A 19,141-nucleotide genomic window follows, 5' to 3' on the forward strand; every position below is an offset into this window, starting at 1 on the left:
TGTCACCATTATCAATCCTTGCAGGGAGAAGCTTACCCATGCCCCAACCATTCAACAGACTCCAGCATCCATACATGAAACAAACTAGGGACTCCCATCCTCTGCAAGCCTCGACAACATGTATACTGTGTACGGGTCACATATATCTCGAGGCCTTGAGGCTTCCGGCAGTTCCTCATAGTAACAGTGCAATTGGTCTCGACAATATGCCATGTCTTGCAGCCAAAGGTTGACATCTGGTGCACGTTTCCCCCCCCACGACACAGCCACTCTGCGCTTAGCAAGTTGTAGTGCCAGCACTATCAAGCGTCGTACCCCGGTAGGCACTCCTGAGACCACACCCAACAAGCATAAACGCGGATCGGTAGGTATACCTATCGATGTCATCGCAGACAACGCCGCAGTCACAGCTATCCAGAACTTATATACCCGATCACTTCCCCACGCCAAGTGTATAAAGTCAGCATCCTCTGCACCACACCGCACACATCTAGATTGGTCTCGCAGGCCATATCTCATCAATTGAACAGGCGTATAGTACCACTGCTGTAGATATTTATAGTGAATGAGACGGAAGTTCCCATTAGCTGAAAAACCGCCAGTCATAGAACAACACTCGGCCCATTCATCAGCAGTCAGCAGATCCGGCAAGCATGCATCCCACCTCGCTTTGGCCACCGCCCCTCCCCCTCCTTCATCCTCCTGTGAGGCCCGATATAAACGCGAAATCAATTTCACTCGGTCCGTTGATGTATGTAGCAACTGTAAGGCACCTAACACCTGAGGCTCCTCTGGGAAGGAGGGATACAAGGCACACACTTGCAGCACGGAGTCTAACGTAAATGAATGTGGCCATAGTAGGATTATTCGTTTGATCTAACAGGGTCTGCAAAGGAAGGAACGCAGCAACCGGGAATACATTTCCCATAGTGAGTATACCTGCACCCTGTAAAAGATGTAAGGCTCCCAATTCACTCGAGATCGTTATCTCATCATGATAAAGTAGGGGCATAGCCGGGGCATATAGTGGCAATCTATTAGATCATTTGCCCAATTCTTGCCACCCGCTGTAAGTACTGCGTATCGTATCTACCTCCCCCTTCTCAAACACGGAATACGTGTTCACTATCATTGCCTTCAGTGGTCGTGGGGTGACAGCACTAGCCTCGAGCGCCACATGTGGTGTATACGGCGGTGCCGATAACCAGTAAGTAGCAAAATGGGCCTGAGCGCAGAGATAGTACAGCTTCATATCCGGTACCGCAAAACCCCCCAGCTCATATGGTTTCGTCAACACATCCCATCTCACCCGCGACTTCTTTCCGGCCCAAGCCACCGTGATAAGTAACGACTGTAGTTGTGCAAAGAAATGGGATGTCAGGGCGATTGGCACATTAACAAAATAGTACAAAAATGTAGGGAGTACCACCATTTTGATGAGAGAGACCCTGTCCGCAAATGACAGCGGCAGTCTAACCCATCTCTTCACCTGGTCTTCCAATTTCGAGATGGCTACTCCGTAGTTAGCCCGTATTGTCTCAGTGCAATCCCTGTGCACCCAGATCCCCAGATAGCGCACCGGTTCCAGCGCCCATTCCAATGGGAATTCTAGTGGGAAGGGCACCGTGGCATCCGTGAGGGGAAGCAATATGGACTTGTTCCAATTGATGGACAGTCCAGAAAAGAGCCCGAACCTGATGAATTCCCTAAGCACTCTTTCCAGATTTTGAGCCGGATCTCTTATGTACAGGACCATGTCGTCAGCATACATGGACACCGCCAGTGACCTGAGTGGGAATCGCAACGCTGCGTCAGCATATCTTTGTCGCAGAATGCAAGCCAGGGGCTCCAGCATAAGAGCAAATAGCAGGGGCGAAAGAGGGCATCCCTGTCTAGTCCCCCTTTGTATATGGAATGTTGCCGACACATGTCCATTAATCCTCACCCGCGCCATCGGCTTTGTGTACAACAGAGTAATCAAGGACGTGAAAAAATACGGCACACCCATGCGATGCAGCACTGCTATCATGTATCTCCAAGCCACAGAGTCGAATGCCTTAGCCGCATCCAAAAGCACCGCCACTGCTGCAAGATCCGGCTTGAGAAGATGCAGAACCGCGAACAAAGCCCTCAAATTGTGAGTAGTGGAGCGGAGGGGAACGAAGCCGGACAGGTCAGGTAAGACCATAACCGGCAGAATAAGTCGCAATCGCGTCGCTAGCACCTTGGCAATGATCTTAACGTCTGTGTTCATCAGAGACAAAGGCCGATACGACTCGCAGAGATTCAAGGGCTTGCCCGGCTTCGGCATTGCCACCAACAGCGCTTCTCTCATTGTTGCCGGAAGCTGTCCCTGTTCCATCGCTTCCTCTAGGACATTCGCCAAACGCGGCAACAACAGATCCACGTACTCTTTATAAAATTCGTATGGCAAGCCACCTGTGCCTGCAGCCTTGCCATTAGGCAGAGCGGTAATTGCATCCCGAAGCTCCCCCTCTGTAATGTGATGCATTAAGAAATCTTGCTGTCCCTTGGTTAGCCAAACCAACGCTATGTCGTCCAAATAACGTGCCAAGTCTTCCTCATCTGCCGTGTCCCTGAAACCATACATCCGCTCATAGTACTGTACAAAACAATCCAGGACGCCAGTTGCGCTAGTTATGGTAGCACCCTCATTCACTATCTCCTGAACCCCACAGTGCCTAGCCCAGGGCTCTCTAACTCTATCAGCCAGCCCACGGCTTGCGCGCCCCCCCTCACTGTAATACCGCGCTCTCGTGTGTTTGGACAAGAATTTAATCTCCTGATCTGCGAGTTCGTTATAGTCAGTTACTTTCTTCCGGATCTCCGCCAACCTAGCATCGTTCGGTAGCTGCTCCTGCTGCCGTTCTAATGATAACAGTTCATCTTCCAGTTTACTCATGGAGTTCCTCAATGATTTAAGGACCCCGGATTGCATGCCTATACACGTTCCACGGATTGTTACTTTAAAGGCTTCCCACACCGTTCCTATGCTCTCCACGGACCCCACATTCTTTTCAAAAAATTCTTCAATATTCGTTCTTAGGTCTTCACGCATTACCGGATCTGTTAGCATACCAGGGGATAGGCGCCACGAAAATGGAGCCGGCGTATGTGATGGCCAACCCACCTCCAGAAGCACAGGGGCGTGATCTGAAAGCGTCCTAGGTAAATGGCTATTCTTCCTGACCCACCCACTAACATCCCGCATCACTAGCCAATAGCCCAGCCTCGACCATGTGTCATGCGCAGATGTATAGCAAGTGCCTTCTCTCGCACCCGGATGCCTCAGTCGCCACACATCCCCCAGTCCAAGTCCACTCATACCATCACGCACCGCATCAGCAGCTTTCCTGTGCTCATAGGGCCTTTCATCCTTCCTATCCAGCATCTTATCCAGCGTCACGTTCCAATCCCCTCCACAAACCACCGTCGAAGGCGGTAAGGCATACACCTTGTTCCACAGATTGATATAAAAGTCAGGATCGTCTATATTTGGACCATATACATTCAACATCGTTATCAATGTGCCATACAGTTTTCCCTGCAATATAATGTACCTGCCTTCTTTATCAATCTCTTCATGCATCGAAACAAATTGCACATTTTTCTTAATCAAAATCATGACCCCACGAGCAAAGGAGGAGTATTCCGTCGCCACCCGAACGCCCGCCCACTGCTTAGCTACTGCTTCGACCGCCTTCCCCCCTAGGTGTGTCTCCTGAAGGAAGAACACCTGAGCCCCATGTTTATTAAGAAAGGCCATCATCTGTCTAGTCTTCTGAGGTCTATTCAGACCTCGCACATTCCATGTTATCCAACTCATCTTCCCACCCTCAGCCATAGGGTCTACCCGTCCAAGAATCTTGAAGCATGCAGAGGAAGCAAATCTCCCAATTCCAACTGCCAATTACATGGCCGTCAAACAAATAATCAACTACGGTAAGCATGCTAAGAGCAATGCAATGTGTCAACCCATAATTCTGAATCACAGTGTCCACAACCTTCAACCCCTCACTCACATACCGGAATAGCAATATACATACTTGAAACCCTCGAAATCCCACCAACCGCCCCCCCACCCACTTCAGCACCCCCAACCTGCCAAAGCCTATCCCAACCCCCCAGCCTCCCAACCTCGATCCCTACATCAAACAAAGCGTGGGGAACTCCCATATGCGGGGGCGTAGAGGTGCCCAACTCCCACTAGTAAGCTAAGCAGGAGAGGATCGGATTAGTCATTCAAACATCCGCCCCAGTCGTCCCAGCCGTGATGGCCCATAACACAAGGGTCGTGCATACTATATTCGAGGAGGCAATGTTACCAGTATCCGCTTATAGCCACACTCTAGTAAACAGAATATCAAAGTGTAACCCCCTCCCACATCCAAACCGTAGGCCATGTCCACAATAATGGCTCATCTCCCTTTCCAGTCCGGAGAACTAGCATCAAACTGCAGAACCCATTAATAATCAGTAAGTTGTTACACAAATGTCATATATCGTTAGTCAGGGTTCATGATGCATCTTTGGAACCGCATAGTCATTCCAGCCAGCACTTAACATCAGCAGCCATGCAGAACGAGATCGTCAGTTACAATAACCGAGTGGTAATGAGTAACAGCGCCCCAACAGAGCAAAGGAAGAGCAATGATCGTGCTGGCAAAGAGTGCATGCTCACTCGGCTTCGTCATGTATTTCGTCCTCCCTGTCCTGCGCTGCATTGGCATCTCGCTTTCTTTTTTTCTGCTTCTTCGCATAGTCCATAGCTGCCTTAGAAGAGGTAAAGATTTTCTTATCCGACAGAGGTCCAATCCGCAGGCGCGCCGGATATAACATAGCATATGGAACGTCCTCAGCCCTGAGAAGTTGCTTCACCGCATTGAATTCTTTTCTCGCCGTTTGCACCGCCACCGTAAAGTCAGGGTAGAATTTGAGTTTACTGCCTTGCCAGTCGATGGTGCCCTTCTCCCGTGCTAGGCGCAGGATCACATCCCTGTCTTTATAGTTTAGTATGCGGGCAATAATAGGCCGTGGCGGCGCTCCAGCCACTGGTCGCTTAGCTAACGAACGGTGTGCCCGTTCCACAAAGAACACTCGTGACAACTGATCTGCCCCAAAAATATCAGTGATCAGTCATTCCATGAAGTCTTCCATGCGGCCAACATTTGTAGACTCGGACAGCCCCGTGACGCGGATGTTGTTGCGTCTGGACCTCCCTTCCAACTCCTCATTCTTGGCCTGGATGACCGCCAAGATGCGCTCCATGTTGAACACCTTCGTAGTCACGGTGGGCAGACCATCCTCCGTAGCAGATACCCTTTGCTCTACCTCCCCCATCCGTTCGTTCTGCCTATCAAACTGCGTAGCCATGTGATCCAGTCTGTGATTCACAGCTTCCATGGTACCTTCAATGGATTGCAAAGTCTTTTGCATAGCCACAAGCACCACTTCCAAATTCGGCGTCCCGCCAGACGCACCAGCAGTTTCAGTGTCCGGTGGAGCCTGCGAGGCTGACATGGTGGTTTTCTTTGAATCAAAAGTCAACTTGGGTTGATTCCTTTCAGTTCTGCCCATGACGCCAGCAGCTCAGCACACCCAGCCACACCCACCGCAGTTTTCAAAAAGTGCCAGAAGTAAGCAACAGGGCACCCCAGAATCCTCTAGTGGCAAGCCGAGCGGCACCAGCCTCCAGTAAAGGCGCGCCCCAGAATCCACACAGGCCGCTCCACGCGCCAAAAGTCGCAGTCAGCAGAGGCCTAGTCCGCGCTCTCAGGGCGCCAGGTGTATCCTTCAGGCCATAGGTATGTGCAAACCCGGGCCCCACCGATCAGCAAGATGTCCACACTCCGCAGTAGTTATGCCCAAGCACTGATCAGGTCAGTCGCGGCCGCACTTTATTCCACGTATAGCCGTCCGGGAGGTAGAGCTCCAAGCGCCACAGTACCACAGCAATCAGCTATCAATGTGGCTAGTTGGCCCCAGATACAGTTCACACCCAATGTACGCTAGCGGGCAATGATACTCCAGGCACTAACGGGGCACACCACGACTCAGCCAGTCTCCCGCTGTAGTTCCCGAGCCCGCCCCGCCCCCACCAGCCTCAGTTTGCGCGGAGCGGCCCAGTGCGGCCTAGCGCCATCTCCGCAGCCCCGGGCTTTCCTAGGCCGCTACCCCACTCACCGCAACCGGCAGAGACCGGACACAGCCCAGGAGTCGAGCGCTCTCCTCCGACGTCCTGCAGCGCCCCTCCGTCAGTCCGAGTATGCTGTGCCGACGTCTGATCCGCTCCCAGCCGCAGCGCCAGTGGCCTCCAGAGACCTCCCCCGCCACTAGTCCTCAGCTCGGCCACAGCTCCAGAACACCACAATGGCGGACATCAGCCGGCAGACCCAGTCGCCGCGCTCGCCGTCAGAGACGATCCGGTCAGCCAAAAGCAGTGCCAGTCGGTGCAGCCTCGTACTCCTTCACAAGTAGCCGCTACTCTGGCACGTCACTGGGGCAGATTATAAAGGATAATTAAAGGATTTTATTCCGATCTGGCGGAGCCTCACATACGTGCGTCCATCTTGCCTGGCGCCCTCTAGCGCCCCCCCCTTATGGAATACATTCTTAATGAAACAATAGGCATTGGTGAGGAACAGGGTCAGATTTAGGTGATTCTGCGGCAAGAGCATAACTGTGGATTTAAGACCGAGAGAAGTACACAGTTCCCCAAGGAAACAGAAATTGTTAAAAGGACCAAGCAAAGGGATGGAGAAAGGGGGCAAAAAAGAGGAAATGCCCCTTTCGAAACTAAAACCCTCACACATCCAGCGAGCTAGGTGTCATGCTTCATCATCTGGGTTCTGCTCCTTGTCAGACTGGCGCTGCAATGTCTGACGGGCACCCGCGAAGGGGCTCTTTATCGGAGATCTTTTGTTCCTGCCATCTGTTGCATGCGGGTATGAGGGTACTAATATTAGTGTAGACGTAGGGAGATGTGTGAAAGTCTAAAAAAGGTTAGGTAATCCACGGCGAAATTTTTATGGTGTGGTTGCCTACCTTGGTAAAAAAAGTGAGGGAGGGATATACATTGGTACTATGGTCCAGTGGTGTATCTACTGCCTGTGGTTGTGGGCAACATGTTTAATGCTAATCTATGCAAATCGTCAGGACCTAAATAGAGTTCTACACATAGGAAGGGGCTATACTACCTTCCTTTGGGAGTAGCAGGGCAGGCCAGCCGGTCCTGCTCCGAAAGTTGAGACACAGTAGGGTTAAAGAAACGCTTCTACAGTCAATCCCGTGTTGTGGCACCATAAGGGAAGCTACCTGTCAGTAGCAATGACAAGTCCTTAGTCACCTACCCACACGGAGTCCCTGAGTGGACTCGGAAAGACTGGAGCCTGAGTCTGCTCGTTTCTTTAACCCTACTGGGTCTCAACTTTCGGAGCAGGACCGGCTGGCCTGCCCTGCAACTCCCAAAGGAAGGTAGTATAGCCCCTTCCTATGTGTAGAACTCTATTTAAGTCCTGACGAATTGCATAGATTAGCATGAAACATGTCGACCACAACCACAGGCAGTAGATACACCACTGGACCATAGTACCAATGTGTATCCCTGCCTCACTTTTTTTTACCAAGGTAGGCAACCACACCATTAAAATTTGGCAGTGGATTACCTAACCTTTTTTAGACTTTCACACATCTCCCTACGTCTACACTAATATTAGTACCCTCATAATCCGCATGCAACAGATGGCAGGAACAAAAGATCTCCGATAAAGAGCCCCTTCGCGGGTGCCCCTCAGACATTGCAGCGCCAGTCTGATGAGGAGCAGAACCCAGATGATGAAGCATGACATCTAGCTCGCTGGGTGTGTGAGGGTTTTAGTTCCGAAAGGGGCATTTCCCCTTTTTGCCCCCTTCTCCTGCCCTTTGCTTGGTCCTTTTAATTATTTCTGTTTCCTTGGGGAACTGTGTACTTCTCTTGGTCTTGAGTCTTTGATAGGGCTAGTACACTCGACCCCGTTAAACATTGCCCTATTAGGTTCCTCCTTTTGTTGACACATAACTGTGGATTTGCCATATTTGTCACATAAAGTGCGACATAATTTGTAGAATTTGCAGATTTTACCAAAAATTGTGTTTCTAGGGCAAATGGATGAAAATAACCCCATCAAAGAATGTGCCACTCGACAAGCACAACCCTGCAGGCCCGGCCTTGATGCAAGTATGTAATAATGAATCCACGTGCAGTGTGTGAAAATAAACATTGTAAATGCAGAACACTGTCCTATCACTTTATTTTCTTTCTTTATATATGTAACATATTACATTAAAAAGCATATTTCAGAATGCAAGTTTTAATTAATTAATTAATTTTCTTCCAATGAGCTTTGCATTTAAAATGTGACATCATAATACAAATGTAGCATATATCTCATTTCAAATACTAGCACATTATCCTCAACAAAAACATACATTACTCAAAACATTGACAGACATATCTGCAGTCTCAGGCAAATTATCAATATCAAATGGATAGCACTCAGTTATTTTTAAAGAGTACTAAAATAATTTATAATGTAACATAATATGTAATGAGTAACATGCCTAATATGATCCTATTCTGCTGTCTCGTGGTTCAGGATCAGCCAGGATCCAGCCACATTGTTTATAAATGTCACGTGAATTCCTCAATGGCAAAATAGGCCCTTATTACACAGTTACCTGGTATGTATTCTCTCTATGTCTATATATAAATATGTGTGAGAGAGAGAGAGTGTGTGTGTGTGTGTGTGTGTGTGTGCGTGTGTGTGTGTGTGTGTGTGTGTGTGTGTGTGCACCGATTGTGGGCACAGCAGTTTATAATAAAGCTTAAGCAAATGAATGGAGTCATAAAGAGCTCATATACAGCAGTAAAGTGGGAAAGAGCAAGAAGTAAGGTTACCGTCAGCAGTCATATAAGCTGAACATATCAGCAATAATGGTGCAAATGCAAACATTTCTCTCTATATCTAGTTCTAGATGCCTATCAGAGGCTGTCATGCTTCTCTATGGGCTTCATAAAGGCACAAGAGTTAGAGTTAATGGAGGTTCCCTCACATGTTTAGCTGCAGCACCCAGGCGTTGATTTCAGGCACTGACAAGTGAGTTTAATACAGTGACTGATATTTCAGAAAAGCCAGCGACATTTTTCAGTCCCATTCAGGGTGTCAAGCTCTGATCAGAATGCAGGTGGAGCTCCAGAAAGTCTACATGGATGATCAAGACAAGGCCCATGTGCTTGTCCTTCAAGTACCTACAGGAAAGATCCATCTGCTTTCAGAACTGGGATCCAACATCCACTAGGAATGCCCCTATCCCCCTATCCTCCTATCCCCTTGGTCAAACATTTCTAAATACAACTGAGATAGAGCTCTCAGATGGAGCCCCGCACTTGTCCAGGGCTCAGTCTGAGGACCTGGACATTAGGTGCACCCCAAAGGCCGGACTTTATATATTTGTGAAAGTACCAAATGACCTGCCAAAGTTCTCAGACATCTACAGGGCAAGAAGAATAATTAAGAGCTTAAATATAGCTGCATGGAGACCAACATGCACAATGGAGGAAAATCCCTGGCCTGTCCTCAGGGGACAACAGCTCATGTCATTCCTCTGCCCAATTCTAAAATGAGGTTTAATAGCTCTTGGCACCCAGGACTGAGCAATGTGCGTTGACAATCCAAGCAGGGAAGTGTTACCGAGTGCCACAATGACACTCTGTAAATGAACTGGACTACTGATTCCACTCCAAAATCTCAACTGAATCTGACCTCTAACTTTAGGAAATATAAATCCCCTTGACCCTTAATTATACTGACCATTGATCCATGGATGCCCTATTTCATAGGATACTGAATCTGCCGTCGGACTCTGCTGACACCGTGCAATTCTGACTTCATTTTCCTGATGTAGCTGTCCTGACTCAACACCATGCTCTGTGTTCTAACTCCATTTCCTGTCTTCTGTAGCACAGTGAAATGAGACTCCATAAAACTATTTAACAATTTCATTTGTGATTCTGGTCTTTTTATTTGTGTAGTTTATTTCATTTGTGCATCCCTTCCCTGTCATCTCTATTCATGCTGCGCTGTTCCAGAGCTTGTATGTCCTCCTAGCAGGTCCTCCTCATCACACTTTTTAGTCTGTTAAGATGCCCCGGGGGAAAGAGAAATGGCTGAAACGAGCTGTGTGCAAGTAAGAGTAACCGCAAATGTTGGTCACTAACCATTGCGCTTCATCCACCCCAATCTTCACCGTCATGAGTCTTACTAAGTGAGTTGGGATCTTCTCACCCTCTGGGCCATGAGGACATCTAGAGCTTCCCTGTTACAATCCTTACTCAGTGAGCCGGTGCCTACGCACTTCCTGGACCATAACAGGAGGGATAGAGCTTCCTTGGCACAACCCTTACTCAGTACGCTGGTGTCTTCTCATTTCCTCAGTCATGAGGACAGCTAGGGCTTCTTTGTCCAAACCCTTTCTCAGTGAGTTGGTGTCTTTGCACTTCCTGGGCCATAAGGACAGCTAGAGCTTCCTTGTCACAACTCTTTCTCACTGAGATGGTTTTTCCTCACTTCATGGACTGTGGCAAAGGACTGCTAGGTAATTTCATCCATCTCTCTATCACACTCTTCCTTCATCCTACACACCAGTCCTTTCATCTTCCCATAATGCTTTTGAGTGTATTAATCTCACTGTCCTCACAAACCCACTTCTAACTTACCTCATTTCAGTATCTCCTGGGACACCTCATATAAAATGTTTTGTGCTTGCGATGTTTGAATTTATCTCCAGTATTAACCTCAATGTGTAAACAGATCTTTGCTTTTTTTTATTAGTTATTGATGAAGGCTAATTACATTTACTATAGAAAATTGTACTAAGTGCAGCATCATTGTCATCAATTGAAAATACATTATGTGGCTCAAGAACTGTGCCATTTACTGTCGATGAACTATAGTAATACTAGTAGTTTGTACTGATGACAAATTGAAAATCGTGTCCTTCTTCTTAACTTCACCTGCCTTTCCTTCCACTGGGGCTGTAATGAATGTATAGCACTAAGGAAAATACCATTACAGTACAGAGGGAAACAACACAAAAATAAACCATGGATGGAAGGGGTGGACATTGGGCCCCATAAATACTTTAAAAATGCTTTATCCTTAGTACTGGGGAAATTGGAGCGTATATTTGGTCATCATGTTGGATAGCAGGGCTTCGTGGTTTCTGCACATTCAAAAGACGAAGGACCGTCTTCCAGCTTCAAGTTTTTGCTATCTATAAAAAACAGCAGACAACATCAACAAGAGCCCTACTTCCCGCTATGGATTTATACAATTAAAGATTCATTCTGTGGATTCATATGGAACTGAAATTTGGGGCTAAGCCAACAATGAATTACTCACCTTGAGCAAGAGCCAGTTTGTTTGCTCACTTCTCTATCTCCCTAAGAGTACTCCTCTAGCCCCCATGTTCCTGGATGTTGCCCTCAAGAGAGTGAAACATATTGCTCGGCTAAGGCCTCTCTTATATTGGGTGAGGATCTGGACGATAGAGGAGCTTGTGTCATATAGAAATGCGGTAGAGAAATTGTTGGAGATAGATAAGAACATCACTTTCCCTTGCTTTAGGCATGTCCAATCATGGTTGACAAGGTTGGGTCTCGGAAATATTTAGCCTGATCTGAGAACTTTAAATCCTTCTTCGAAAAAGCAACTAAAATCTCTTTACTTGGATTACATTCTAGCTAATCTCCATCGAAGCTCCCCTTTATGTAGAATGTCAGCCCAGCTTTTAGGTCTCGCCTGAGCCAGCACATGTGCTGCTATGGCGAGTCATTTAGTGAGTGGGATTTAAAAATATGACCACACGTTTTTCGTCTGGGCTAGAGCGTGCGGTTACATGCACAGGTAGGCGCAGAGCCTCCATCTGGCTTTCCTATCTTTTCCTCATTAAGGGCTTCGCTCGCGGGCACCCTCACGATCACTTTCACTTCCGTGGCCGCGTCACTTTTGTATTTCAGTGGTTGTTTACTGTACTCTGTATACAGTCCTTCCTAAAGCGCTTATCTTTTGTGCTGCGTGGCAGGGTCTCTATCTTATTTTATCTTAGTGTCCCTTCCTAACCAGTGTACGCGTGTTATGTTACAAACACCACTTTCTGTGGGTTCGTGGTCATGTTTATTTGAAATCTTACTTGCGTTGACACTACCCCTGACACTGCATTGAGATGCAGCTAGCCGATGCTGCTCTTGCAGAGTATTTACTGGCCCTGGAACTTCGCACCTCTTCCCCAGAGTTTTCTGCTATTCAGATTAGGGGCTCACCCCTTTGGACACCAAGGGGGGGTCTGGTCAAGAAATGCTAGGGGGATCTGGAGGGGGGGTCGGGCCTGAATAGGGTAGATTGACCATTACTAGGCCCAATTGAAAATTGCAACACCGCTTTTTTACCATCTAGCTGTAGTGAGAATAATGCCTCAGTTGCTCCTTGTTCTTTAGGACCCTCAAGTGCCCAGAGTCAGGTGGTTGAAGGAAGGTGGAAATCTTGTGATGGTTTAGCTGATATGGTTGTAGCGGCTGAAACTAATATGAACACCCTTAATCTCCTTTCTTGGAATGTAGCGGGGCTAGAGAAGAAATTATTGCTCCCTGAATGGAATGAATTTATCGAACAGTTTGAGATTTGTTTATTCCAGGAGACGTGGAGCCTTACCCCCATTAACAAATCAGGCTACATCACCTACTCCACTCCGGCCATTAACTTGGGTAAAGGCCGCCCCTCTGGGGTTTAGACAAAAGGTGGGAACAATGGACCAGGTCTTCAGATTCTTCACGATCTACCGGAAAACAGTAAATTTAGGGAAAGGCAGTTTGTATTTGGCCTTCATAGATCTGAAGACCGCGTTCGACCTGGTGCCCCGGGAAAAACTTTGGAATTGTCCTTCATCAACTAGGTATTTCCCCCCTGGTCCTTGATATTTTGCAAAGCTTGCACAATGACAACTATGCAAAATCAGGTGGGGATCACAGGGGCAGTTGACAGAGAGGATTGTGGTGAACAGGGGGGTCTGCCAGGGATGCGTGCTGGCTCCCACCCTGTTTTCTTTATACATCAATGGGGTGGTTGATTTTTTAAGGCAAGAACCAGCAGACGCTCCCATCCTGGCGGGGGAGAAGACACCGACCATCCTGTTTGCCGACGATACCCTTCTGATTTCTAAATCACCGTGGGGACTCCAGAAACTTTTGAACAGGTTTGGCGACTTCTGTAATTCTCGGGGGTTGATAATTAATACGACAAAAACCAAACTCATGACTATAAACCCATCTAAATGTTTTAGAAATGGCATTACCCTGAATGATTCCCCTTTGGACACTGTTGAGTCCTTTGACTACTTGGGAATCCGTGTCTCTAAGAATATGAGGTGGGGCTCCCATTTAGCCAAAATGCTCTTAAGCCACAAGCGGGTCTCTGGGGCTATCATTAGAGAGCAACATCTATCTAGGAGTAGGCCAGTAGCCCCTACGCTTGCAGTCTATGATGGCAAAGCACTCCCTTCGGCCCTATATGGGTCCGAACTTTGGGGCTTCGAGAACGTCAGTGAGCTCGCCAAATCTGAAAACAAATTCATGAGAGATCTTATTTCCCTCCCTGTCTCGACCCCCTTAAAACCTTTATTTTATGATATGGGAAGGCATTCCATTCAGGACATTGTACGATTGCGTCCCCATCTTTTCTGGGCACGTATAAGAAGGACTGTTGAATTGTCCAACTATGCGGCAGCCCTGGATGAACTGATATTAGCTGACACAGGGAGCAGGATTAAATGGATAACTGATCTCCAACAGCTTTTAACAGATATAGGCCTTAGAGAGGCCTGAGTTAGACAGGTCCCCCCGACAAAGCAGGATCTGAAGCGAGCCTACTGGGGTTGGGTCCAGACACATGAGATTTTGAACCCCAAAATAGGGAAACTCACTGAGGGGTTCTTCAAACACAAATCTATTTGTAGACTGGAACCCTACCTGAACTTCACACAGGTCCCCAGGGATAGAGCACTGTTTGTGAAACTGAGATTAGGGACTCTCCCCATCAACAGTGTGACTGCTTCTTGGAAAGGGCCAAATTCGATACCTATGCCCTGTCCAGGTTGTGACTACCACAATGAGTCAACTGCGCATCTTTTATTCGCCTGCCCAGCCTACAGGTCGGCCAGAGCCAAGTGGCTAAAACTGTTCTACTAATTGATTGGCCCAATGAACCATCGTGCTGCACTCCGCATCTTGTGTACTGATACATCTTCATTGACATTGATTTGCGGGGTGGCCAAGTTTTTAGGCTGTGCATGTCTGATAAGAAATAAGATTTTGGCAAAAAAGGCAGTATGCCCCACCAGCTCGGTCACGCTATGAGAATGAAGGCTGGGTTCAGAGTGCCACATGTTTCATTCAGCTGCTGCTATGTACTTCGCTATAGTGCTCTACCTTATAAAATGTTCTATGTTTTAACTCTCTGCACTTTTTAATGATTGGATTTTAATATGCAAATTAGAAGTGTATAGCATGATGCATGTTTTATTTTAAATTGTTGTACATTCCTTTTAACATTGTAACTTTTTTTAACAATTGTATATGCTTTTATGATATTTTATGTATTGAATAAAGCTCATACTACTACTACTACCACTGCCCCTGTCTCCGGCTCTCACTGATGCTTTGTCATTAACTCTGTTGTTCATATTGTGAATTGAACTCGTATAGTAGCAGCGAACAGTGGTGCATAAAAGTGCGTCAGAACGAGATCTCGGGTGTTCTCTACTAGTCTCTCTCTCTCCGAGCCACTCTTACCACTCTGGTATTGTCAGCTGAACCACATCCACCAAGGATGTCTCTAACTTAGCTGTCTTTCTAGGAGATTTCGGTCGCTCTTACTGCTTCCCCTTGTTTCTCTTCCTTGTTTGTCTGATCCCTTTCTTTCTCTGTTATCTCACCTGTCACTACCTCATCCTTTCCCTACTCGTTTCATTCACATGCAGCTGCACCCCTTTGCTATCACTCAGTCCTTGAACAGTTTCTCACCCAGGTCCCTGTTACTGTTTTACACCTTTCCCATTCTGGTTGCGTTCCTCATGCTATCTCTCGCTACCTCTAAATGCTGCTAGCGACCAGGGGCCTAACACAGGCCCACGCATCCCCCGCTGTGCGGGGGGGCCCTCAAGCTCAAGGGGGCACCCTCAGCACTGCACTTCAGCCTGAGAGCTCCTAATAGAGTCCAGAGGGGGCCCCTCCACGTACCTGGCAGGGGGCCCCCTCAATTATCGTTACGCCACTGCTAGAGACCCCATCACTTACATACCACGGCTGCGCTCACCCTCTTCTCTTACCCACACCCCTAGACGCTTGGCACTCTAGTCTGACTTGCTCCCTCCCTGACTTCTATATTTCACGCTGTGTGGGGGACGCCAACACTCTCTAAACACAGACCTCCTGTAGCACCTATTTTTGGGGGCTAGGGGATACTCTCTTCCCCTAGTCACTCTCCTCCCCCCAACCATAGCTTCCCAGAGTGTATGTTCTTCTTCCTGTCAGGAGATCGAAACCGTTAGACCGACCAAAGTCACCCACCGCTGCTCGCGGGCGGCAAGGGGGTGTAGTAATGCTGTGTCCTGTACTACCCAGTTGCAGCCTAGGGACTTCCACATCCTGCGGCACCTGACCCTTCCTCCGTTCAGGGACAGACAGCAGCCTGGTGGCTGGAAGAAAAACATGCACTGATTGTCAAAATTGGTAAGTGGGGTAAGGATAACGATTATAGACCATAGCTTATTATTTTACGCAGTGATGACGCACTGTGGAAACTTGGTGGGTGTTGTTTCTTAAATAATAGGCAGTCTGTCAGTCAAAGGAAACTTTATTGCGACCATACAAGCCATAAAAGCAAATACGATAAAAAACAGAACAATGTATACCTGAGAAAAAGAAAAAGGTAAAAAGCAAGACTACTATTTATCATTATAAAAACCACTATGACCATGCTATATAGACTTTCTGAAGTTGAGTTAGACCAAATTGTACATTCATTAATTTTACTCTCTATTTGAGCTTTTAAGGTCGATTAAAGTGCAATGTACAAGACATTTCTAATTTCTGTAATTGTTTTTAAAATAAAATGACACATATTACAACTTAAATGCTAGTACATTAAATGAAATACCTGTTGGTTGCTAAAAACATTTAAACTTCGTCTAGAAGATGTTTGTAACAAATGTTAAAAAGAGACTAAAAACAGATACAATTCAATGATTAAAAGGCCATCCAAATAGGTTAGTTAGAGGGGGTGGGAGCCATAGTGTGAATATGTGCAAAACCACGTTATTTTTCCCTATCGTACGGCTTTTCCGGACATGTAACTGTGGAGATTACTAGTAGCTACAGATTTCCGAAGGAAGTTTGCTTAAAAATGGCTCTACAGGTGCACCACATAGAGTAAATAAATCGTGAGCTGGCAAACACAATAAGTGAGTCAGTACCGTACCTAAGGAGCCTGTAAACTTCTGTGCAATGTCTAATCCCCATGTTTCTGCACAGTTGTAAGATCCACCGTGACCTGGGTTTACCATAGGCAGGGCATAAGAAGAGGACATGCGTTTCAGTTTCCTCGTGCTTGATCACACCCAGGGCAATCCAAGGGGTGGACTCCCTGCCATGTGTTCCTGAGTGCAGGGAGCAGGAGCGCCCCGTGTCTGAACTGAGTGAACAAGTGGGCAAGTCTCTATATGATAGTGATCTTTTTTTTAGGAGAAATGGAATCAATGTTGGTGGCAGGGCTGGGTTACATAGTTTGAGGAGGGGGACACACATACCAATTACCAATATTTCCAGCAGGGCAAGCTGTTGCGTTTGCAGACAATTCCACTTAGCATGATTTGAGATGTATCTGGTCTGTTTTAAGAACCACAGTTCATTCGACTTCTTCATGGAATGCAGACTCGATCAGGTGTAAAAGCGATTTTTTAAAAACTGCCTTAAAGTTGTCACCGATGAAAATATAAAAGATTGGAGTGAAGCAGGCATTGACACATGATGCAATGGTGGCCACCAACCTACTTGCTTGTATCAGTAACTCTGGGACAGATCCTCTGAAGAGAATTAAACAATGGAGCAGGTGGTATGGTGTCCAACACACGAAGAATGACACCACAGAGACCATTATCACTTTAATTAATTTACTTGGCATTGACAGGCTTCTCACATTCACCTTGAAGGCTATGCTGACATAGCAGGAAGTGATGACCACGAATGGTAAAAGAAATGCAACTAAAAACCTTAATAAAAACAGGCACAGGTCGATTTTATCTCTTCTGGATTGAACTTCCGGGGTTTTCCAGTCATCAGAAAATAAGTAATTGTTGGTACAGATGGTTTTATTCTTTTCATCATGCCTGAGTTCTCGAAAAAACAAATATGGTGCACTAAACATAATAGCTGCGCTCCAGATGGAATAGCTGATGATTGTAGCGCATCGGGCTGTCCTGTAACGCCTGGCCCCGATTGGGTGGAGAACCAGGATGTACCGGTCTAGGCTTATGATGGTCAAGATGAACACTGAAGCATACATAGTGAGAGAAATTAGCGTGTTCGCCACTTTACACATCGCTTTGCCAAAAGGCCAGTGGAAATCAAGCAAAACAAACCCCCCAAGGATTGGCATGATCATTGAATATGTCCAACTGGACAAAACCAAGCTGAAAAACCATACGGTGTTGACTGTCTTCTTCATCCTGAATCCCAAAGTCCATATGAAAAGAGAGTTTCCAAAAATACCAATGCAAGCAGTAAAGAAAAGAAACACAGATGATACCAAGTTCACTGTATTATTGTATTTCTCCTCAAAAGAAGAATTCATCGAATAGTAGGTCCTATTATGTAGAACCATAATGCCCTGGGAGAGAAGAGACAAATGAGAAGAATTAGGCAGCAGGTAAAAACCTAGAGAATGGGACAAAGCTTCACAACAGTTTAAATTGTGGAACGTAAGACAGACTGAGCCAGATGTAGCAAGCGTTTTTCCTGTTCGCAAACGTTTGCGAACGAGAAAAAGCCTTTTGGGATGTATCATCTCAAAAGGCATTTGCAAAATTGGGAATCGCAAAAATTGTGATTCCCTATTTTGCGAATGCATTTAAGGAATCGCAATTTGCGATTCCTTAAATAAAATGCAGGAAGCTAATAAAATTTGCAAATTGGCTTTAAGGAATCGCAAATTACCCTCCAACTTCAAGTTGGTGGTAATATGCGAATTCCATGAAATATGCACTTTTTTGCATTTTTCAAGGTGCCATGTGGCGTACATACATGCCCTTAGGGCATGTATGATCGCCACATGTGCACACATGCAACAGGGTGTCCATTTGACACCCTTGTACCCTTGAAATTGCATGCGCAATTTGTGACTATCGATTGGGTACTCTCAAATTGCGCATGCAAGTCCTATTCAATCCTATGGGCCCATAGGTCCATAGGAATGAATTGGAAGCCATTCCTTATTTGCAACTCGCAATTTGCGAGTTGCAAATAAGGAAAATGTAGGAATCGCATTTAATATTGCGAGACCTACATACATTGCATTTTGCGATTTCATAATAACGAATCTGTAAATTTCGATATTAAGGATTCGCAAAATCCAATATTGATACATCTGGCCCTCTGTGTGTCCTAAGAATATCAGACACAGTTCAGAAGGCAACGATGAGACCATTTCATATGATGAGCTACTTGTAGTCCCAAATGAAAACTTTAGGCAAATTCCAGATCAATAGATCTCTAGAATTTGGTTGCAAAAAATTGTTTTTCTAACATGTTCCTGCAAGTTCTTGAAAATTGATCTCTCTAACTATAATTGCAAAATTAATGTCAATTTATAGTGGCCCCCACATGCAATAGAAAACAACCACTTGTGCAATTTGAATGAAAGGAAACACACCTATAATTTAAGTCTATATGTGCCAAAGGCCCATTTAGAATTTGGTGCTAACTGAAATGGCTCCAGTTTCTACTGGAAATTATAACAAGAGTGTGTAGAACTGG

The 19,141-nt window shown here is 46.4% G+C and overlaps 1 protein-coding gene across 1 annotated transcript; it reads right to left on the minus strand.

The window, feature by feature from the left end:
- Positions 1–17,015: 17,015 nt before the first annotated feature.
- Positions 17,016–17,990, minus strand: LOC144769693 (putative G-protein coupled receptor 33). Its single transcript, XM_078653881.1, has one exon. It carries the CDS (start codon positions 17,988–17,990, stop codon positions 17,016–17,018), a length of 975 nt encoding a protein of 324 aa, XP_078510007.1.
- Between the last annotated feature and the right edge of the window lie 1,151 nt (positions 17,991–19,141).

This window comes from Lissotriton helveticus, chromosome 7 (genome assembly GCF_964261635.1).
Source record: "Lissotriton helveticus chromosome 7, aLisHel1.1, whole genome shotgun sequence".
Taxonomy (NCBI): domain Eukaryota; kingdom Metazoa; phylum Chordata; class Amphibia; order Caudata; family Salamandridae; genus Lissotriton; species Lissotriton helveticus.

Coding starts and splice junctions, on each gene's coding strand:
- LOC144769693 (XM_078653881.1), bottom strand. CDS start 17,990: ATGGTTCTACATAATAGGACCTACTATTCGATGAATTCTTCTTTTGAG.